Here is a 24,233-nt window from a genome sequence, read left to right as displayed (position 1 = left end):
TATAATTTATTTTTACTGTTACTTCTATTCGTACAACATTACTTCTACCCGTATATTGCTTGAATGTATCCTCTCAAACTATTGCTGGTCGACTTGAAGAGATCCCTCCATGGAACAAGTCCGCCATTGTGTATTTACTTTCTTGTTATGTATATATTTTTAAAATTTATTTGTGTCATAAAGATATTTACAAACAAACAAATATTACCGCGAGTCACTTCACTTTTTAATTTTATCTTTAGCCAAACGATGATTTTGCAATCTTACTCCAGAATAGGGTAGTTGCCAAGGTCAGAATAGTAAAAATTATGTATAATCTAGATGAAGATATATATTTAGGATCATTATGATAATTCTATAGACTGTAACAATGCAGCTGGATCTAAATACGAAGATTTAAACTTTTAAAAAGTCCATTTTCAAAAAATATGAAGTTATAAAACCATCATTAATAACAAAAATTTTGTAACAACTTTTATTAAGAAATCTTCATCATAAACGTAATATTTGATGTAGCTGTCGAACAAACATATCATTCTTCGCGAACATTTTCGCGTTTGGACGAGTCCGAAAATTATTTTTTGTCATATCTTTGAAAGCATTGTCATTATCACAGTATTTTTTTCACTGGTGCTTCTAATGATATGAGAGCCTTCGAATAGTCATCAAAACAAAAAATTGGCAACTAGCCCATTAGCGTGCTGTCAAACTTTGTAAACACAAAAAAACACTGCTTATATATTTATTTTCATAGCAAGGACCCGAAGGTTCTTTTGCTTTTGCACATCTATAATAAAAATGAACAAGTGACATGTCGTAAGCGACCTCCCTCCATAAGGTACCTTTTCACTAATAATTTGTTTTATTATATTGACTTGCGCTGTCATTATTAAGTCTGAAGTATCTGAACCGTTAGCGTCAGCTTGATATCGGTATGACGCTTCGCCGGTGCTAATTTTAATTGTATGTCGAATTTGTATTCACGCAAATGCGCCGCGCGTGTCGCGCACTTTCCGAAAGGACTACGCCAGGCGTGATTTTATGCGACGAGCATGTCATTGGGAAAATATATTTTTGGAATATGTATGAATTTATAATTTACAAAAGGTGTAAATATAAATGTACTCTAAATGTTATTGTTGCGAATGTCGATACTTGAGACATGAATAAATAAACATTTATTATCAGCTTATAAATTATTTTATTTCGAATAGCCCTAAATAAAATTAAAAGCCATGTAAAAACATTTCACTTAAAATAATTTTACATTCGTCACATATTTACATTACTTATCACTTAGTCATTAACTATAACTAACCCTAACTATAACATACTAGATGTTGCCCGCGGCTTCGCTCCCGTGGGAATTTTGTGATAAAATATAGCCTATAGCAATCTTGAACAATGTACCTTTCTAATTGTGAAAGAATTTTTGAAATCGGTTCGGTAGTTTCGGAGATTACCCGAATCATAATAATAATAGTATACATAAGTATTAAAAAAATATTTTTGAGTTAAATAGTTTAGTTTAAACTAATATAATTTTGTATGTATTGTTAGTTCTGTTTTGTGATTAAAATAAATAAATGGTCCCGTGGGAAATTCACGCGGGCGAAGTTGCGTGCTTTAATAATCCGCAGCAGTGTTAGCCAAGTAGTCTCGTCTCCCGATGTTAGACGCCTGCTTGTTTTGCACCGCCTCCAGTTTAGGACATTCTGGAAATTTTTATGATAAAATCAATAAAATATCCTTGAATATGGTGATAAGAGGAATATTATACATGCGTAAGTCCGTCTGTTTAGCTTTCATGACTAAATCACTAAAATAAAATTTGGTACGCATATAGACTAAAGACCCCCGTTCAAACATAAGGTACGTTTTTTTTCAAAACCAACCCCTAAAATACGTACCCGTATAGGTGTGGGGGGGGGGGTTTAAAGTTTGTATGAAAAACATGTTGAAACGATGATAAAACAACACGAAATGTTTGATTCAACGAACAATAAAGTTTGATAAAATAAATAAAATATCCTTACCAGTGATCCGATGTCCCAGGCCTCCACAATACGAGCACCCTTGTCCGTCGGCCACCGGGATATCTGGCTCCCCGATCATGTCCAACAGGAAGGATGGCACCTGAAAATATTATAAATAAATATATATATGGACAAATCACATGAGTTAGCCCCAAAGTTCGAAACTTGTGTTATGGGATACTAACTCAACGATGCTATATTCTATAACATATACATATGTAGATAAACATCCAAGACCCAAGTCAATCTGAAAAATTTCATTTTCCATTTTGAACTGACCGGGGTTCGAACCCGGGACCTCCAGTGCGATGACCATTTGCTCACGAAGGCAAATTATAAAACTGTGTCTATTATCCGCGATTTTATCGTATTACTATCATCACCTTCCTCTTGAATCACTGTCTATTAAAAAAACCCTCTTCAAAATCTGTTCAGTAGTTTTATAGATCTAAGCATACATAGGGACAGACAGCGGAAAGCAACTTTGTTTTATACTATATAATAATCTGTATATAGGTATATAAAACTTATGCGTTATTGAGTGAGTGACAGACAACGCACAGCCGAAACTAATGGGCGTAGGAAGCTGAAATTTGGTTCCTGGGACAGTGTAGGAGAGCACTAAAAAGTGATTAAAACTAAAAAAAAAAGGTTAAAGATTAAAAGTAAAGTAAAAAATTTTTTTTACTCGCATACGTAGATGTGCACAAAAGCTAGCGATATACATATGTATATCGCTAGCTTATAGATAGATATCTATCTCATGCAAACTATGCTAAGTTGTAAGCAAACTCTTACACTAGTGCCACCCTCGCGTTAACAATTATTATTATAATTAGCGAAAACTTAAAAATAATCTAGGTATATAAATAAAGAAATAAATAAATAAACAAAATGGCGGAAGTTGTTCATTTTGTGGTGTTTCTGTGGCACACATAATCCATGTTTAGTTTTAAGTTTGTTTTAATATATTTTTGTATAGCGTGTGTTACAGGAGAGCAATAAAATTTTTATCCACATTTTATATAATTTCAATCCGTTTCCATCGCAGAAAATTTAAAACATTTTTGAAGTGAATTCAAGCGATAACTTACAAAATATATCGAATTATACGAAAACATGTTTATTTTTTTATATTTACTTAAATTGTTTATGTATAATTTTTTACCTTTTGTCCCGCTTCTCTGAGCAAATGCGCCAAGTCTCTCAACACAGAATCGTCGGCTGCCCTCCCTAACAGTGTTGTGGCTACGCCCTCGCCCCCCGCGCGTCCCGTGCGCCCTATCCTGTGCACGTAGTTCTCTATGTCTTCTGGCATATCATAGTTTATCACGTGTTGGATATTCGCGAAGTCGAGTCCTGAAATTATAATTTATTTTTTTAGTATCCCCCTACTACTATTATTATAAATGCGAAAGTTTGTGTGTCTGTGGCATCGTAACTCCCAAACGGATGAACAAACTGTCTGTATACCGTTACACGTTAAACTTTTAACACCCCTCTTTCTGCGTCGGGGGTTAATAAATGAAAAATAAAAACGAATAAAAACATACCTTTGCTAGCGACGTCGGTAGCGACCAGCACGTCCTTCTCCCCCCTTCGGAACGCCTCCACGGCTCTCGACCTCTCCTCCTGATCCTTCCCACCGTGAATGGCCACGGCTTCCACGCCTGCCAACGCAAGGCATTCATAATATAAAACATAGTCCTCTGCCGCGTCCGTCTGTCTGTCTGTTCGTGTTAAACTCAAAAAATAGTGCACGAATTTCACCAGTGGATAGTGTCATTCCTAATAAAGGTTTAGATTATGTACTATACTATTATTATAAAGAGGTAAGCGTTTGTGAGTTTGTATGTTTGAGGCGGGTAAACTCCGAAACTACCGAATCGATTTCAAAAATTCTTTCACCATTAGAAAGGTACATTATCCAAAATTGCTATAGGCTATATTTTATTTCAAAATTCCCACGAGAGCGAAGTCCCGGGCAACATCTAGTTTATTATATTTTTACCCGAGCGAAGTCGAAGGTGCTAGTAAAATTATAATCATTACATAGTATAAAACAAAGTCGCTTCCCGCTGTCTGTCTATATATGCTTAGATCTTTGAAAGTACGCACGGATTTTGATATGGTTTTTTTAAATATATCAGGTGTAAATTATGAATTTACCCGAGTGAAACCGGGACGGATCGCTAGTTATGTTACAAAGTAAGGTCAAATTGATCTTACTTTGGAATGCTATTAAGACTAATTGTTAATTTGTCATCCTATACGATATCCACGGGAGAATACGGATTGATCCAACACAAAATAATCCTATGAAGTAATTTATGTCCCACTGCTGGGCAAAAGTCATTTCCAATATCTTTCACGCATTTCCCTGTCGTCTTTTCCCATCATACAGGCAAAACTTGGCGACCCATCCCAGTCAGACCATACCACTGACTGCTTACCATGAGCTCACCTTTAAGCAGTAGGTACTCGTGAATCGCGTCAACATCCTGCTTCCTCTCGGCAAAGACCAAGACAGGTGGAGGTGTTTTCTGAAGGCACTGCAGTAGATGTACTGTCCTGGCCTCGGCTTTTACGGGCTCGAGTTCTTGCCGGACGTTGAGCGACGCTGCGCCTGCGCGGCCGACGTTCACCGTCACCGGTTTCACTAACGCTGACCTTGAAGTAAATATATATAGATAAACATCCAAGACCCGGATAATTTTAAATCATGACTCGACCGGTATCGAACCCGGGACCTCTCGGTTCAGAGGCAAGCACATTACCACTGCGCCACCGTGCCACCATCATTGTGAAGAAATATTTTAAATTAAGGAATGCAAATAAACTTATTTTGTTGGTTGCCAGTGCAACATCGATCCTGAACACATATTATTAAAAAATATATCTTTTTTTTCTGAGCTTACCGTGCAAAATTCTGAATCTTCCTCGGCATAGTGGCACTGAACAACAGCGTCTGTCTCTGTCCAGCGAAATACGAGAATATAGTACGCACGTCCTCCTCAAAACCCATGTCTATCATGCGGTCAGCTTCGTCCATGCACAGATAACGGCACACGTTGAGGCGTACCTGTAAACAAAACAACACACATTTGATATTTACTTATCTATTATAATATATTACCAAATTTAATAACAATCGGTCAAGTAGGTAATGCGGTGAAGAGGTAACAAACAAACTTACTCTCGCATTTGTAATATTATTTAGAATTATGATTAGTAGGATAACGGGATAACGTTACCATCTTCTTATCCAGCATGTCCATGAGCCGGCCGGGCGTGGCGACCATGATGTGAACACCTCTTTGAACCACCTCCATACACTCGGACACAGCCACCCCTGAAAAGCGTTACAACCACGTTACAATAATCATATAATAAATATCTCATCACTACATAGTGTCAATCAAAATCATTTTCTAAAGATCTCATTACTGCATAGTGAAAATCAGTCATTTTCTAAAGATCTCGTCACTACATAGTGTCAATCAAAATAATTTTCTAAAGATCTCATTACTGCATAGTGAAAATCAGTCATTTTCTAAAGATCTCGTCACTACATAGTGTCAATCAAAATCATTTTCTAAAGATCTCATTACTACATAGTGAAAATCAGTCATTTTCTAAAGATCTCGTCACTACATAGTGTCAATCAAAATCATTTTCTAAAGATCTCATTACTACATAGTGAAAATCAGTCATTTTCTAAAGATCTCGTCACTACATAGTGTCAATCAAAATCATTTTCTAAAGATCTCATTACTACATAGTGAAAATCAGTCATTTTCTAAAGATCTCGTCACTACATAGTGTAAAGGAAAGTTATTTTCTAAAGATTTCATCAGTTTACTAAAGATTTCATGCAAAGTCATTTTCTAAAAGTCTCATCGTGTAAGGGGTTTTTTGGCAGGCGTTAAATGCCACAAGATCTCTCTGACGACGATAAAAGCATGTGGCAAAAATATAATTTTTGTAAAAAAAAACTTGTATGTTCCTAGTACCTAATTCATTTTATAATGTCATGAAAAAGATGACCAATAAAATGTCCGCCTGAAAACCGTGTTTCAATATTTATATTATAACATGTAATTTCGGGATAAAAAGTACCCTATGTGTTATTCCAGGTTATATTCTACCCGTGTACAGTCAACAACACATCAACCCACCAAAATTCATTGTGAACTCGCCGCAATTACCACGCCAGAGGTTCATGCAGGGTAACTTGATAACCCCCCGACGGGTTCCCATCTTGTCGCGATGGTGGGGCTTAGTAACCGGGGGGGCTGGTCTGACACAACCAGCCACCCCGGTGAACCAAGAGGAACCCAAGGCCCAGAGACTTTGGTGGGTGCTCTGGGCCTGGTGGACGGTCCCCTCAGTAGTACTGCCATTGGCTGGTGACCCGCCACCAGCCTTTGGATGTGGAAACTAGAGGGGACCAGAGGTGGGGTCGCGGGGGTTTGTCCTCCGCGACCACAGCGCGGCCGTGGCGCTGAACACGGTGCGGTGGGGCCGCAGGGGAAGAGGAGAGTCGGTATGTCTCTCGACGATCCCCCTGTCCTCTGCGGCCGAAGGGTGGCTGCCTCTGTATCGGGTGCAATGTGTGGGTGTCACCTGCCTATCACCTCTTGCGCCCGTACAGAGGCAGACTTGGGTGCCCTGTGGCACCCAAGATTTTGTGTGTGTGTTGTGTGTGTTGTGATCGCTGGTCCCTTCAGGACCAGCGGTCGGTGATGCCCGCTCCCCCCGTCAGCTTTCTGACTGGTGTGCGGAGTGGGCTTGATGGTCCGCGCCACGCTCGCGTGGCGTAAGGGGCGGGTGGTTAGCACTTGTGCTTGCTGCCCGCCCAGGTCGGGGCCGAAAGGCCGGCCGGGGGGGCGTCGCGGTCGAATGCCTAGCGACCCCGTGACGTCCCCCATAACGGCAGCGTGAAAACGCCCCAGGGGTTTAGTGGGTAGGCTGGGCCGACTAGCGGCCCAGGAGTCCCACACTCAGTGCGTAACAAGCATTCCCCTGGGTAAACAAAAAAAAAAAAAAAAGGGGTAACTTGATAACATTTGATTTTGCGTGAAATAGTAACAAACATACAACATACGATATAATATTAGTTGGGAAATATATATATTATATTACTCACCGCCAATAGCGAGACAGCTTCTGATTTCAGGACTGCCAGTCATCTTGATGTGTTTAATGAAGTGTTGTATGATGTCGTGCGTCTGTTTCGCGAGCTCGCGCGACGGACATATGATCAGGCCGTAAGGACCCTCATTTCTGTTGAACGATTACGTTGTTTCATTGGAAGCCACGTCTGATGCTTTATTCTTGAGGGCGCTTCGTGCCACCTTCACATTTTTTTAAAGATCCGGTCCGCACCTCAAAAGGTAAACACGGAACCCTCACAATTAAGTGATCGTATTTTGTTGTCTGTCTGTTGAAGCCTAGACTATCTCAGGACTAGAAATTTACATGAAATATCCAGGTCAAGGGTCCCTTGAAGCTGGGAAAAAAAATTTTGAAAGTCAACGCGATCAGAATATATGTATAACATAATTGGTCATATTCGATTGCGTTAACTTCCAATGGGGCATCGCTTCCGTGGGAATATCAGAATAAAAAGCACCCTATGTGTTATTCCAGGTTATATTCTACCCGTGCACCAAATTTTATAACAATCCGTGCAGTAGATATCGCTTGAAAACGTAACGAACATAAACATACACAACACATTCGCATTTATAACATAAAATAGGATTTATCACAACGAAAACACAATTTAAGACTTATATACCATACCTTATAAAAGGCATGTTAAGCTCCTGCTCAAGACAGAACATGATCAGCGGTAGTGTAAACACCAGCGTCTTCCCGGAGCCAGTGAACGCGATGCCGATCATGTCCCGTCCGCTCAGCACTGACGGTATGCCTTGCACTTGTATAGGAGTCGGATTTTTAATGCCTTTCGCTTCTAGGCCCCTGATTATGCCTGCATAATGATTGGTCTGTTAATGAAAATTCTCCAGCTGAAATATACATTAATATAGTGCACGTGTGTACCATATTAATGCACGTTAAATCATTTTCAAAAAGCCAATTAAATAAATCTCTTCTTGATAAACGTTTTTACACAATCAAAGAGTTTTTGGATCGCAATGACAATAATTAGCTTACATGTAAGATAGTAAGTGACATTTTATTTCATCTTATTTTAATCTGATATCATTTTATATTTTTTTAAATATGTTATTTTATTATTAACATATGCATGTAATGGGTTAGGGAGAAGAACATACGGTACTTTTAATTCTGGAAAAATAACGGCTAGAAAACACGCGGGCAAAACCTAGTGACTAATTCACTAACTAATTTGCCACCCATACACAATTTTGTTGATCCAACACGCCACCTACATCACTTTCCCGGCTTTTTTCTTTTTCTTCTCCACTTAGACATATTAGTTGTCAACTTAAAAATGAAGAAAAGTGACAGGCTCTTGCGATCATTTTGTAGCCTTCGTTAGCCTCATAACAGGAGTGTACGTCTTATTAATAAGAAAATACAATATACAGACAATGCTTGGCATTGTGTTGAACCTTTTGTATTATGTGTGTTTGCATGTGCTTTTTTGAATGAAATGGTTCACAAGTGACTACAAATACTGAACCAATTTTATCAGTGAATATTAACTCTATTTAAATCGAAATGTGGCTCACCTTTAGGAAACTTCATATGCTGGAAGGTCTGTATAGGAGGGGGTACGTTTTCCCCCTCAACTAACACTCTGAGTTGCTGTCTCACTCTCTCGTGACGGGACTCTGGCAGCGCAAGGATGCAGCGGGGCGGGCGCCAGGACGTTTTTATTGGGTCTTCGTACTGGATACCTGAGGGAAAAGTAATATTGATCAGAATATCCAAATATAGATTGATGTGAATAAACCATTAAAATAAAGTAGTATTTATCCGATTGTAGATGATAGTACATACGTGGCATTACATGAGAAAATATATTATATTATATTATTAGGACAAATCATACACAAATTGAGCTAGCCCCAAAGTAAGTTCTATACTTGTGTTATGGGATACTAACTCAACAATACAATATTATTTTATAACAAATATATATATAGATAAACATCCAAGACCCGGGCCAATCAGAAAAAGATAATTTTCCATCATGACTCGACCGGGGATCGAACCCGGGACATCTCGGTTAAGAGGCAAGCACATTACCACTGCGCCACCGAGGTCGTAAAAAGAAAAGGTCATATATATGACTAGTTGTGGCAACCAGCTGAGCCGCGGTAGTCTATTGAGCCCGGGTCATTAACTATATCTATTCCAAATTTTATCAAAATCGGCCAAGAGTTTAACCATGAAAGCATGACAGACAGACTTGATATTTGTCATGTTAGGACAGAGCAATTAACTAATTAATGTATTTTGACATAGAGTAAGAGTGTCTGTAGCTAACTCTCCACAACGTAGCCTATGCCCATAAGGTACTTTCTGGACAGTTCGCTACATACATGTATCATTGGACACAATTGAGGCCCAATACAGATGATCCATCCTCACATATTGGGACTGTTAATTTTTTTTAATGTCTCTTTCCCTCATCTGAGCATATTCCTGGTTTCTTCTTCAGCTGTTGAGTGTCGCAGCCCAGGGTTCATTTAGAACAATATTAGGACAATTTCACCCAAATTATTTGAAACATACCTTTAGCCAACTCAGCGACTCCCATAAGAGCTTTGCTCTGTGCAACACTCTCCAATATATGCTGTTCTTCACGAGCCTGCCTCTCGGCCGCGGAGAGAGCCCGGGCCTCCGCCAGCCGCTTCAGGGAGCTGTGCTGCTCCAGCAGTGACACATTGTTGAGGCGACCCCATTCTTCTTGAGATGCTGTTGAGAAGAGGAAATGTTATATTTCTGTTTATAGCAGATTCCTAGCAGAAAAACAGGAATCCTATACTTTCAATTATAACCATTTGTTTCCATGAAGGAAAGGTTGGCTTTTGAATTTGCTAACTTACCACTAGTTAGGTATATGTCTGTAAAAGTCAAAATCTGACACCAGTGTTAGCAATAACACATGGATTAAGGATTAATTTGCTTTGGATACTATTTGAAATTATCTGTGATACTATATTTTATGATATGAAGCTTAAAAAACATAACTCACAGTTTTGAGAACATAATTCATGTAATTTGAATGTCTTACTTCAACCGAATCAGCCCATTATACCTAGTTTTTGAGTCAGACATTTTTAACCACGGCATTCCATGTTTCATAGTTTTTAGTGTGTTATTTTAGTTTTTAATTTTGTATGTTTGTAAGTACAGGTTGTACCAAGGCCCTGTCAGCTAGCCTATAATGATTCAGACCGGTCGAACAGCCGTGTTTGCCAGTTCGCCTTGATAGGTCAGGGAGAGTAATACAAACAAATATACACATTAAAATTAGCTAACTTACTCTCGTCATCGGGATCATTTTCACTGGAGCTCTTCGTCTCGGCCGAGGCTTCAGCAGCGAGTTGCCCAAGCCTTCCTAGCTTCATCAAACGCTGCTTCTTCCTCTCTTTTATGGGAATGTAGGGTTCATAATTATCCACGTCTTCTTCGGATTCGGAAGACTTCTCCTCGCGTCTGTAGCGCTTGATAGGTGGGTTAGGCTTCTGTTGAGACTCCGACATTGTAATTACAGTTCGCTTTTTACAAAAATGCACACTAACAAATTATCAAGTTTCGACTGATGTATCAACAACAACAATACATGTGCAATAAATAATATTGATTAAATTTTGCTAAATTGCACCTCTTACTTTCGTATTTTAGGTTTATTTCGGCTTGCTCGAAAATATTGGAAAACATGCTATTTTCTTCTTTCTTCCGTGGCTTGACATTGACATTATCTGTCTGATTGACATTGTACTTTTTAAATCGCTTAGTTCGCTCGATAACGTTTTTATATTTATTTATATCTTTGAAATAGTTTTATAAATAACGCATATTTCGGTATCATAATCCGCTGTGTCCATTTAAATTAACAAAATGAGTAAAAAAAATTAAAATTTTAACATAAGCCCACATAAAAGATCATGTCCTATTTTTTTGTAAACTAAAAAAAGATCAAAATCAAAACGAAACACTTGACGAAACGTCAAACCAAATTGTCACATGAAAGAATTTGTCAAAATATTCAAGTGACACGTAACTTCACAATAAATTAATTAAATTTCATTTTTGTGACCTCCAAATGTGTAAATTACTGAAAATTTGTGTTTCTACCGCTAAATAGCTTAATGACAATATGTCCGATAAAGGTTTCGGTGACCCAGCTGGTCGGGGCGTGTTGAAAAACCCATTGCTTTCAACAGCAGTGACTGGTCTTTCCATCGAGGACTTGACACACAACGCTGTCTTGCTGCCCGTCGTGCGAAGCCAGGACTTGATTACCAGCCGAGGTGAGTTTTAATCTTTATTTTTATAACATATCTACGCACATAAACTCCATTTGACTGACCTTGGAGAGTTTAAACATGCCAAAATCATAACGCAAAGAAGGCCGCGCGAATAACGTTCGTTTTTACGAAAATTTTGCGTAAATTCAGATCGGATTCAGAGACGGGTTATCGGGTAATCGGGTTTTGTGAAGTAAATTATAGCTTTTCGCTACATAAGTGCTCGTAAAACGTCTAGCAATAATTGTTTTCAAGTGTACAAGTGAAGTGTTACAAATGTCATCGTTTTTGTACAAATCCTATAGAAATGCACCATTTGAAAGTGGTTTCATACCGGATTTTCCAGTATATCCTAGTCTTAAATACAAAAAAGTTCAGAAAGGTCGTGACTATGTTTTTCATGTAAGTAAAACATGAGAATTTTCAAAGTAACCTACTTATTAAAAGGTCTTTTGGAGTGACTTGTCGAGTTTATCTCCTTAGGCTTTTTCCATATTACAAGTTACCTTTGCCTTTAAAGTTTTCCAGGCTTGCCCTTACCAATGTAGCAAAATTTATTGAAATCTGATTAGGAAGTTATGTGTAAACAAGTCCTTGCATTCTTACAAGCTTTTGCGTTTATATCTGCTTTTGCATTGATATTAGTTTTTGCATGGATATTCTTTGTCTTCTTTTTGTGTGTTATAGCTAACACTGGTGACAGATTTTATTCAAGTCACCTAAAGGCATCTCACATGACTTTGACAAAACATTGATATCATTTGTGGTTAATCATATAACAGTATGCTGAAACACTATGTCCTTTGGGTTGGCTAAATAACATAGAAACCCAGTTAGAAAAATAATTTGGGTCAGTGTTGGTTGGTTGTTTTTTTACTTGCACAGAAAAAAAATCAGCCTGGTATTGTATTCATCTGATGATGAATACAATACCAGGCCGATTTTTTTGAGGTTTGAAGAGGTTGATACCTCTTTTATTTGTAGTGATGATATATTTTTTTGTATTTTATTTTTGCTCTTAACTAATATATCCTAACCCTAACTAATATTATAAGTGTGAAAATAAGTTTGTTAACTCTTTACACTCTCTCTACTCAACCAATCATCTTGAAATTTTGCATACATATAGTTTGAAGTATGGAGAAGAACATAGGGTACCTTTCATCTTGTAAAATAATTGCTCCTAAGGGAAATCATGGGGGCGAAGCCGCGGGCAAAAGCCAATATGTTATAAAGAACACTGACATGTGTCAGATTTTCATTAAAAAAGTGTGTTAACTTGCTTGCTCTTCTATATATAAAAAAACAATTGAAAATCACATCTTGAATTGAAGGTTTATTAATAAGAAGAACAAAAATATTGTAATAAATACATTTATTATCAAAATTTTTACAAAATTATGGCTTTTTGTAAATTAAGATGGTATTTAACATTAGTGCTTACTATATATATACCCGTATTAGTATAAATGGAATGTATAAAAAAATTGTCATCATCCACACATTTAATTCATTTTAAATATTAAGCAAAGTTTGGCTCCTATATTTATTATCATGCACCTTGGCTCATCGTTATGGACATTCTAATATATATATATATATTGAATGGCAACAGTATTAGGTAACAGAACAACAATTTTAATTTGAAAACTTGAAGAATATCATTTTTTAGCGAAAGAATCACTTTAGTAAGAATAATATTTCCCAAAATATAAAAAAAATTATTCACATTCTTTATGCTATGTTTGAACTAAGAAACTATAAGTTCTACATCCTTATCCTTAATATTAAACACAAAGTCGTCTGCCGCATCTATCTGTTCACTGTACAATCAAAAACTATTGCAAGGATTTTCATGTGGTTCTGACCAATAGATAGTATGATACCAGAGGAAGGTTTAGGTGTATTATTTCTTATATTTTTACCTGAGCGGGATGAGCTGCTAGTATATAATAAAGATACCGCCTGTGGTTCCCCCCTCAAATAGGACCACTCCATATCCTCTCGTGGATGTCTTGGAGGCGAATCATTACTGCCCTTTATGGGGTGACATTACCCATTGAATGAACTTGCTTTATTTACCTCTGCTTATTTTTAACAATTCTCGTACTCTAGCCCAGTCCTGTTGTGCTTGTTATACTATGTTGCCGAGATGCACTTTAAATATAATATTACCTTTCTATCTCAATAACATTACTTCTAAAATGTAAAGGTAACTTAAAATTATCATAAAATTAACATCTTAAGTGTGAAAAAAATAATTAATCACAATCATCTAGTTGACAGTAAAATTATATCATTGGTCCCAATTTGTTCCCACAATTCATTAACGTTTTCGTGTAAAAAAAAATCATGATAATAAAAATTAATTGCTTTTTATGGAGGGACACTGTTTTTTTTAGAATATTCTCTTATTAAGTGAAAACTATTTAATTATTAATAAATAGTCATATACAAAAACTAAAAAAAAATGTAGTTTGCAGTGTACAGTCAACAGCACATCGAGTTTATTTATTTTTTAAGATACACGTAACAAATTGTCACCAAAATTACACAACTTATATGACACTAATTAGTAAATCTAGGCAACAACTCAATACATGTATATACAGAAAATTTAAATTTAAAAACGATTTAGCTAAGAGGCAATTATTAGAGAAAAAACAAGGAATATCAAGCTACCAAAAAGAGAAAATAACCTACAATACGAGTTACCCTGCATGAACCTTTATGGTGTGGTAATAGCGACGAATTTGCTATGAATTTGGGTAGGTTGATGTGCTGTTGACTGTACAGTAACTAATTACAACACTCAGTTTTTCTTACGAGTCGTAACATGTAAACAATCTTCACAGTACCTACTTATTGTTAAATTTTGTTCAAAATCTGTAAGTATGTAAAAGGTTTATGGTCTTTATGGGACTAATATAAGCCAAAACAATTTTTCTTAGAATTTTTGCCTGTGTATGTTTGTTCTCGCATCACGCAAAAATTACTAAACTAGAATTTGAAGTGGTTTCACAGTTGCATAACGAATTCATCGCGATACTTTGTTTAGGACCCGAGATATTAACAATAATTTTGTGTGTCCGCTCATAACTCATTATAATGAGTTATGAGCGGACACACAAAATATACGTGAGCGAAACCGCGGTAGCGTTTCATTAGTGTCGCATATTTTATTTGAATAAAGAATCGTTTTATTTAAATTAAACATTTATAAAATTAACATTGTACGTTGTGTATGGTACAATTTAATAAACAATAATGATAGCCCACGGCGGCGTTCAAAACTCTCGTTAAATTCACCCATAAATAGATTACAGATTGTTTACATATAAAGACATGTAAGAAAAAACGTTTCTTAAAAAATAATTTACCAATATATACTTACTGAGTTAACATTGTTCGTAAAACTAAAACTTAGCTAACATTCCTAGATGAAGTGCTGTAACTGGGCAGCTCCCTCGACTCCCTCCTTCGCTTCACGCACCAATAAATTAGGAATACTATCAAAGCGATCAGTGCTATCACTAGAAACACTCCTAGAACTATAGCCGCTATTGCTGCTTCAGTGTAATAACCTGCAAAAATGTTTTTTTTTTTTTTAATAAATAAACTTTTTTTAAATTACTTTTTCGACACAAGCTTTTAATGTTGTCACAGAGATCTAAATGCATTCAACATGTGACAAAAAAGCTTCTTGCAGTTTAGGAGTTCCCACGTCGGGAGCCGAGCCTATGACCATCATTATCATTCTGCTTTAAAATTGTGTCGTAAGATTCCACCCGAACATAGAAGTATTTATTTGCTAACTGTTGCACATTGCTCAAAAATATTATAATTTATAAGAAACTAACTTAAGTGTAACATGCAATATTTGCAACAGAAACGCATGGTCGCAGCTCAGCTCGATGTTGCTCAGACAAACTGTGCAACCGCTGATTTTTAGTTGCCATCAGAATTGGGATCCGAGCGCAATTGAACATGATCCAATACCCATAAAGAGAAGAGTATCAACACTATGTGATAATGTATAAGTTTTATTTAATTTGAATTCAAATTAAAATCATTTATTCAGAAATTAAGAGCTTCACAGGCATTTTTTCACGTCAATTTTTGTATGAAATAGTTATTTCTCACAAGTTACAAACTACTGAGTTGCAAGTTAAATGAAAGCACCCATTGTACATTGTTTGCACTTTAAAGCCAGCCATTTATAAAAAAGTCTTTTTGTACTCAGATTTTATATCCCAGAAGTTCCCTTTCGTTGAGCCCCGGCCTATAATACTTTTTTGATTTTATCGTTTTGTCAAATGTCAAATATTTTAAGCATTGTGAACCTTTAGTACCAAATTTTAATATTACTATATAATTCCCATAAAAGCCACAGTTTATTTGAAAACTATTTAAAACCAATTTTCCATGCCTATTGCATGCATGCAAACTTATCATTTCATGCATGCATATTTACCTACAGTTTCAACAAGTGGTCCCCAAATTTGTTCAGTAGTACTCTCCATTCCTGTGAAGTTGGTTAATTTATTGACATTGAGTTGGAAATGTCAAAATATATATTTTTTCAACAACTTAATATCAAGCCCGTTATTTTTATCATCCCATATAATGGTCTTCAGATGACAGGCTGAATAAATATGAGGTCTACTCAAAAGACCATATTTGATGTATCCAGTAGACCGTAACGCTCTTTTAAATAGTGCGTAATGGTCTATTCAAAAGACCTTAGTGGTCTTTCGTATAGACCGCAGTGTCAGTCTATACGTGGTCTATCCAAAAGACCATATTGCGGGCTTCAAGCCATAAGGGCGTATAAGCATAGAAAGAGACTTGCTATTTAGATATCGCTCGCGATATGGTCTATCCAAGAGACCATAGCGGTCTACTCAAAAGACCGTACGGTCTATCTAAAAGACCATTGAAATACTCACCAGATATGTCCACAACGTAGCTGTTAGCGTTCCCAAAGGCATCCACAGCGGTCACCATGACCCTCGGAGCGCAACAGGTCGCTCTGTATGTGGCTATGACCTCTTCACGCGAACCAGATATGAAGTTGCTATCGTAAACCAGGCCAGTAGGTGACGAGGACAGTCGTAGAAGACCTGATGAAAGAGTATATATAGGTAAACTCTTATCTCACAACCAGTGATCCAACAGTGAAGATAATTCTCGATGGCATTAAGATTTACATTAAATATCTTCCTAATATCCATCCAAAAAGTTCAGTGGACCCGACGTTTTGAGAATAAATCGACACGCGTCGGCGTCTATCTCTGTTTGGCTTGCTTTATGATTTTCTATACATCATCATCATCATCAGCCTTTTAAACGTACCCACTGCTGGGGCACAGGCTTTCCTTATGGACGGATAATGAGTATGACCCACCACGTGGGCCTTTCGAAGCATTTAGAGAGAAATATACAAAAAATTTAGAGAGAAAAATACTATTAGGATTACTATCAGTGAAAACCGAACAAAAGTCCTGTTATAATTATTTTTATTTTTTTTATTTATTCTCGAAACTCAATTTTAATGGATTTACAATTCAAATACAATATTTATTATTTCGGTACCCCTGAAATCCAAGAATATGACGACAGCGCCAATGAATTTTTATGGAAATATGACCATTGCCTTTTCACGTCGATGTCAAAAAAAACCGGTCAAGTGCGAGTTGAACTCGCGTGAAGAGCTGCTGTAATTTTTATTTATCGCTTTCATAGAGACAGACAGATGCGACTTGGGGACTTATTACGTAAGTACTTTAAGTGTATATTGAGATTAGATATATGGCAAATACTGAATCATACAGTGACTTGCAGCATTTGCATGGGTTGCTTGATAAAAACAATTGTAACACGTTACAGTCTGATGCATATAAATAATGAAATTAAAAACATTTATTTTGCTGCAAAATTGCATTGTAGCATTGTAGTCGTTTCTAAATATACCTATACTAGCGGCCCGGCCCGGCTTCGCTCGGGTAAAATCATAATAAATTATACCCCTAAACATTCCTCAGGAACACACTATCTATTGGTAACCGTATGAAAATCCATGCAGTAGTCTTTGAGTTTATCGCGAACAGACAGACAGAGTGGTAGAGTACTTTGTTTTATAATATGTAAAGACAATACGACACTATAACGACATTATTAAACTTTGGCTTTAAGCTTATACCTGGCTTAAGGATGGTGACGTAATGCTTTTTGGACTCCAAAATCGTGACGTCATTCCACATCACTGTCATACAAGCTCCCATATAAATTGTTTTTGACATTGACAAAAAAATATCTGATTTGAATTATTATATTCCCCAAACTATTAAATTCTTACATACCTCGACGACCTCGGTGGCGCAGTGGTAAAGTTCTTGCCACTGAACCGAGAGGTCCCGGTTTGAACCCTGGTCGGGTCATGATGGAAAATGATCTTTTTCTGATCGGTCCGGGTCTTGGATGTTTATCTATATATGTATTTGTTATAAAATATTGTATCGTTATCGTATCCCATAACACAAATCTCGAACTTACTTTGGGGCTAGCTCAATCTGTGTGATTTATCCTAATATATTTATTTATTTATATTTGTTTATTTATATACATTCCCCTGGCCTTCCTTCTTTCAGAGATGCTAATCTCTGACTATAACAGTTGCAGACCCACACGTGCTGAGCGCATTCAGTCCCCTGTCTTCTGACATACGATCTCCTGAATGATTTTAGCAAAATGTCCTTCCTCCATTAGCGTCTCTGGCTATAACGTTGGCACACGTGTTGAGCGCAATCACTCACCTGGTCTCATGCAATCGAAGTCCATTTCACCCAGTTTTCTCCAAATTTTTTAGAAGGTTTAACACGGTTTCTTGACTTACGAAAAATCACAATTGAAAGAGTTTATATTCCAGCATCAGTCGACCGAATTTTCCCATTGTAAATTTTGCTTAAAACCATCGGAAAAAAAATTGAGAAAATTGATGATATGAACTTCGATTGCGTCAGAATCGGTTCCTGCCTTCTCATACACATACCCCGGACGATTTTCGCAAAATGTTGAATTATTACATTCCTCTGGCCATGTTACCTCCATTAGCGTCTCTGGCTATAACGGTGGCAGACCACACGTGCTGAGCGCAGTCATTCCCCTGCCTTCCGATACATGACCCTTGGAAGTTGTGACGGACATCCGGGGACCAGACATCAGTGGTGGTGTCGCCAGTGTTGACGACGTAGACGTACGCTGATATCGACACTTGTTCTAGACCTGGGCGAAAGAGAAAGAGAGAATAGACATGTTAAAAGTTTCATAAAGTCTTGAATATTATCATATCAATATTTAAATCTAAAGTTTGATAAGCATTCATTACGTGACGTTCCACGGGTGTAAATGTACCTTATAGTCGATTTTAGGTTATGAATATTTCTGTAATATTCTTATCAAAAACTATTCACATCGAAAATGAAAACACATAAAAATCCGTTCATAAGGTATCTGACAACACTAAATGTCACCATCATATAGATGTAAGACATGATAGTGGGGTTCGGCTTCGCGCCTGACGGTGAACAAATTAAATCATTTATCCGTGATATTAAACTTCACAGACAGTTTTTCACGTCAAATTTTATATAAAATAGTAATTTCTCACAAGCTAAAAACTACTGGCATTTGGAATATTTGTCTCTTGTTTTATCTTTCTGTTATGCTTTTAAACCACAATCTTCGTTATTCATAAAAAGTAAAAAACGCTAAGGTAAAATTACAAAGTGCGAATGTTTTGTCACTGTCGTATTTTGCAATTTATTTGAAATTGACAGAAAGAGATAAAACATATTTTAGCTTAAAGTTTTTAATGAATAACAGGGAATAATTGACGACCTCGGTGGCGCAGTGGTAAGATTCTTGCCACTGAACCGAGAGGTCCCGGGTTCGATCCCCGGTCGGGTCATGATGGAAAATGATCTTTTTCTGATTGGCCCGGGTCTTGGATGTTTATCTATATATGTATTTATTATAAAATATAGTATCGTTGAGTTAGTATCCCATAACACAAGTCTCGAACTTACTTTGGGGCTAGCTCAATCTGTGTGATTTGTCCTAATATATTTATTTATTATTTATTTAATAACTCCACCTGTCATTATAAATAGGATTGCTAGTTATTGTGGCTTATTGTTGTCGAACTCAGGCACATGCCGACGCGAATACGTTAATATTGCGTAATTTGTAGAGAGCTTTTATTTACCGCAAAGAAAAACCAGCAATGTATATCGAATCCGCCAAAGTTTGCCAAACTGTTCGACGTCATTGTGAAACCAACGTAACAGATATAATTATTATTCACGGAACGTCACACATGCTGTCGGTTGATTCAGTATACTTATCCTAAATTGAGGTTAAGCATTCACTCACCATAAGCAGTAAACGTGATCAGGTCCCGCGCACCAGGCTGTGCGGAACCCGTGATGCCGACGTTGACAATGACGTTGACAGTCTGTCCTGACGGTATAGTTTGACTGGAAAGAAAAAGTTTTTTTTTTCAAGAATGTCATTTTTGACACAAGCTTTTATTGTCGTCGTAGAAATCTTGTTGCATTCGACGTACAAAAATGACAAATCATGTCCGTGCTGTAGAACACTGCGAAGTTCTCTCGTCGTGAGCAGATCTAAGTCCACCATATTATGCATATATTAATAACGCATCGTCACCCAAACCAAACATTTCAGCGAACAAAACGGCTTCCCTAACTATATTAATGGAGTGATTTGGGTGATTTGCCATTGTAACCTCGATTTCTCACACTATAAGTTACCGCATGTTTTCCTATATTTAGGCCTTACCTGGTAGGGCTGATTCCTCTCAAAAATCGTAGTTCCCCAACGGCTCCGAAGCGAAAATTGACAGCTTGCTCCCTGTAGTTGGTCACTTCGAAATGTAGCTGAAAGAACATCATTGTTTTATTTATTTATAGTTTTATGTACACATAACAATTACAGACAAAAAAAAATTACACCTTATGCCAGCTATATGCCATTATCGCGAAACTAAACCACAGATATTAGAACATTACATGTACGAGTAAACAACATGAGAAAAACTACTTTGATTGACAACGAAGAAGAAGCGCTATTTTGCACATACGTGCAAAATAGCGCCACTAGCACATTTTTACAGCCACTTAAATAATGATATAAAATCGATATAAATAAACATTGAGAATATTAATTAACCTGTAGACTGTCGCCAGGCGCTCCATACAGTCGCGAACTCAGTCCTATTTGAACGGCGGTCAAAAGCGATCCTCTTTGGTTGACCACCTGAAAATTAACATTTTTATAGACATAAAAACTCATATATACCAATGATCTATGCATTGTCACGATCTGATTGTTAACTTTAGTTTAATATTAATTAAACTAAAGTTAACAATAATTAATAGTTTAATATTAATTAATAGTTTAATATTAATTAAACTAAAGTTAACAATCAGATTGTTTTTCGCAATCGAGAATTAACTAATGTTAATTATCATAACTTAAGCATAATAACAATGTTTACAAATAGAAAACCTAATCCTGATGTAATTATACTTATACGTGTTCGTGTGATTTTGCTTATATATTTGTATCAGGCGCTTGTTTTGCGTAGTAACTTGCTATTTTGCAATATGTCGCTGTAACTGTAGGGATTCACATAACCAATATCAGAAAATCATAGGGTCAAAGCCTGTGAGATGTCTGCATCTGTGGAAATCTATCCCTTAATGTGCTTGAAATAACTTAGATGCCCTAAAATAAAAAAGTCTTCCAAGAAAAATACAATTTTCAACAAAAATTAGTACTTATGCTATTCTACAAAAATCCTTTCGTCTTAATGTTTTCGTGAACCAATCACATTGCGTGTGGTTGTCGTCGCGCACTGTGATTGGTTAGGTTAGAAAAACTACAAATTGTGATCGCCACTCACTTGCGACACAGCCCTGCTGAACGGCAGCACATTACTGTCGTTGTATAGCAGCTTCTCGTTGTAAACCCTCCAGCCGTCCTCTTCAGCTCGCTCCAGGTCATTGACATTGTTCTCCGGGAACACTATGGAGGCTGATCTGCTGGTTCTGATTTCTGACTGCTGGTTTAAAGGCCCAGCTAGTCTGACGAAGGGTTCCCCTGGGATAGATGAAAAGCTTGCAATGTATGTATGTATGTTTATAAAATACAAGCTTAGGGCCGCGGCTTCGCCCGCATGAATCTCATAGTAAAATCTCGGTCATTCTTTTATCGCGTATTCTGTATTTAGCTTTTTATCTTGTAAAATTGTACAATCTTTCAACCCCTGTATATAAAATACATATTCATTAATTTGTTGTAAACAACCAAAATCCAAATTTCAAGTCAGTAACCTCAACGGTGTAGAACTTTCATATAAACATTTTTCACCCCTTTCACCCCCTTCGGGGTAGAATTTCCAAAAATCCTCTCTTAGTGCTCACCTACGATCCCCATACCTACATGCACAATTTCAGCTTTCTACGCCCAGTAGTTTCGGGTGTACGTTGTCTGTCAGTCACTCAGTAACGCAAGAGTTTTATGTATTATATAATAGATAGATATATAAATAATCACATATATTGAGTTAAAGTATGTTCTAGACTTGTGTTATGGGATACTAACTCAAAGATGCTATATTCTATAACATATACATATATAGATAAACATCCAAGACCCAGGTCCAGGTCGAACCCGGGACCTCCAGTGCAGCAGTCCGGCGTGAAGACCATTAGGCCACGGAGATCGTCAATAAGATTTGATAGATCTTACAACACCCCGCCCTTAGCGATATTTCGAGACTTTTGCTTAACAAGCCCTATCAAGACTCACGTGATTAATGAATGATCCCTAGCATGTAATATATCAGTGTGGTAGTTCAATCGTAAAAATCTTGTCTCCCTCTCTCTCGCCCATTGCAGTGCCTGATATAACTGTTGTATATAAATAAATAGCATTAAGTCAGATACATAACAAATACGGAAAATAAATAAATCGTCAGCACAGAGGAATTTGGTACAGTCAACAGCACATCAAGTAACTCAGTATTAACCTCTACGGCGCAGTAATTACGGGGAGTTTGCAATTAATTTGGGTGGGTTGTTTGATTGCACAGCATTTCGTTCATAAGCTTACCTTGCACGTCCCTGCCAACAATCTTGACGTAGGTCTTTGAGCCTTTGATAGCTGGCAGGTTGACTTCAGCCACCACCTCCGACACAGGATTGTCTTTGGCTTCGTGCCCGTCTGTTGTCATTGGTTGATAGCTGAAAATTGTTTACACGTCAGTTTGGACCAATGTTTGCTTTCAAATCATTTAGTATACAAGATACAATTTCATCATTCATTCAGCGGTCGAGACTTCAACGAGTTGCAAACGTGTTATATAGTATGCTATTAATAAGAGTTTATTTGTTAGACAAATAAAAAAAAACTCCCGACTTTCAATATTCTTTTCGCTACAACTTTTGAACGGCCGAACCGATTTTGATCAAACACATCTAAGAACCACCGCATAAAAATTAGCTATCAAATAAAAAAAACGGATCCAAATCGGTTCACCCGTTGATGAGCTACGGTGCCACGTGCACAGACAGACAGACACACTTAGCGGTCAAACTTATAACACCCCTCATTTTGCGTCGTACAAAGTCGCCCACCGCATCTTTCTGTGTCCAAGTGTTTTTCTTTTAAACGGAACGGACCTTGATGGAGTTTTCACTGTTGTATCTACCATAATTGTGATTATGATTATATTAGCTGCGCCCCGGGGCTTCGCTCCCGTGGGTATTTCGGGATAAAAAGTATCCTATGTGTTATTCCAGGTTATATTCTATCCATAGGTATACCAAATTTCATAACAATCGGTCCAGTAGATTTCGCGTGAAAGAGTAACAAACATAAATACACACATCCTCACAAACTTTCGCATTTATAATATTAGTACGATTAGGAGGATTTTAATTGACGCAATTCAATATTTTTTTGTAATTACATTAGAGCGAAATTGTTGTCTCATACGATAGTTTTAATCAGAATATATTTAATATTGTCAATTCATTTTTTTTTCCATGAATTAGAGGATGTTTTACAAATTAAGCCCTATATAACAATTTAACAATAATTTAATTTTTATATACATATATATTATATAAATATATACATATATATTTACATTTGTTATTATCTACAGGTAATAAACCTAACACGATAGGATATTTGATTGTAATAATATTCAGTCTATCGCTTCAAATTCGAACAAAAACAGACTTACCTGAATGGCAGTTTAGCTAGTTCTGTCCCGTACTCGTCGATAAGAGATGACTCTCTGACACTAGCCACTGGACCAGACACCCTCAACTTCAACGTCCCTGCAACAAACAGTACCTTAAGTACGTATAATAAATAATACCAGCTTCTGCCCGCGTGATTTCCCGCGGGAGCAGTTATTTTTCCGGGATGAAAGGTACCCTATGTCCTTATAAGTTCTTCAAACTTATATATGGAAAATTTTAAGAAGATTGGTTGAGTAGGTATCGTGTGAAGAGGTAACAAACAAACAAACTTATTATCGAATTTACCCTATGTTCTTCTCCGTACTGCAAGAACTACTGCAAGAGCTCACACTTTCAAACGGCTGCGCGCACGCAATAGATGG

The 24,233-nt window shown here is 37.0% G+C and overlaps 3 protein-coding genes across 7 annotated transcripts in view; 1 reads left to right on the top strand and 2 right to left on the bottom strand.

Moving 5' to 3' along the window:
* Positions 1 to 1,177: 1,177 nt before the first annotated feature.
* Positions 1,178 to 10,932, bottom strand: abs (abstrakt). The gene is made up of 12 exons (XM_053766642.1): positions 10,525 to 10,932; positions 9,771 to 9,953; positions 8,762 to 8,929; positions 7,845 to 8,034; positions 7,186 to 7,322; positions 5,291 to 5,388; positions 4,955 to 5,118; positions 4,501 to 4,706; positions 3,590 to 3,706; positions 3,205 to 3,395; positions 2,037 to 2,136; positions 1,178 to 1,715 (listed from the first exon to the last, which is right to left on the bottom strand). The coding sequence occupies exons 1-12, from the start codon at positions 10,742 to 10,744 to the stop codon at positions 1,627 to 1,629; spliced, it is 1,863 nt and encodes a 620-aa protein (XP_053622617.1). The 5' UTR covers positions 10,745 to 10,932; the 3' UTR covers positions 1,178 to 1,626.
* A 290-nt stretch (positions 10,933 to 11,222) lies between these two features.
* The window catches only part of PAPLA1 (Phosphatidic Acid Phospholipase A1), an 81,363-nt gene continuing 68,352 nt past the window's right edge, over positions 11,223 to 24,233 (top strand). For 2 of the 3 annotated variants that reach the window (XM_053766633.2, XM_053766630.2), the window contains exon 1: positions 11,224 to 11,515. In XM_053766633.2, coding sequence (XP_053622608.1) covers positions 11,362 to 11,515 — 154 coding nt within the window. In that variant the 5' untranslated portion in view covers positions 11,224 to 11,361. Of the gene's footprint in view, positions 11,516 to 24,233 lie in introns of all 3 variants that reach the window. The other variant, XM_053766631.2, reaches the window with a different exon arrangement.
* LOC128682111 (uncharacterized protein) overlaps positions 12,871 to 24,233 on the bottom strand; it is a 38,734-nt gene continuing 27,371 nt past the window's right edge. Inside the window, exons 12-21 of one of the 3 annotated variants that reach the window (XM_053766639.1) lie at positions 23,850 to 23,946; positions 22,712 to 22,842; positions 21,501 to 21,697; positions 20,765 to 20,851; positions 20,375 to 20,472; positions 19,946 to 20,049; positions 18,617 to 18,796; positions 16,462 to 16,635; positions 15,987 to 16,037; positions 12,871 to 15,096 (exon numbers count right to left, since the gene is read on the bottom strand). In XM_053766639.1, the coding sequence (XP_053622614.1) occupies positions 14,936 to 15,096; positions 15,987 to 16,037; positions 16,462 to 16,635; positions 18,617 to 18,796; positions 19,946 to 20,049; positions 20,375 to 20,472; positions 20,765 to 20,851; positions 21,501 to 21,697; positions 22,712 to 22,842; positions 23,850 to 23,946 (1,280 nt within the window). In that variant the 3' untranslated portion in view covers positions 12,871 to 14,935. The remainder of the gene's footprint in view (positions 15,097 to 15,986; positions 16,038 to 16,461; positions 16,636 to 18,616; positions 18,797 to 19,945; positions 20,050 to 20,374; positions 20,473 to 20,764; positions 20,852 to 21,500; positions 21,698 to 22,711; positions 22,843 to 23,849; positions 23,947 to 24,233) is intronic. The other 2 variants (XM_053766641.2, XM_053766640.1) reach the window with 2 other exon arrangements.

This window comes from Plodia interpunctella, chromosome 29, assembly GCF_027563975.2.
Source record: "Plodia interpunctella isolate USDA-ARS_2022_Savannah chromosome 29, ilPloInte3.2, whole genome shotgun sequence".
Classification (NCBI taxonomy): Eukaryota; Metazoa; Arthropoda; class Insecta; order Lepidoptera; family Pyralidae; genus Plodia; species Plodia interpunctella.
Note: the sequence above shows the minus strand (reverse complement) of the source record. Positions and strands in the feature narration are given on the sequence as shown.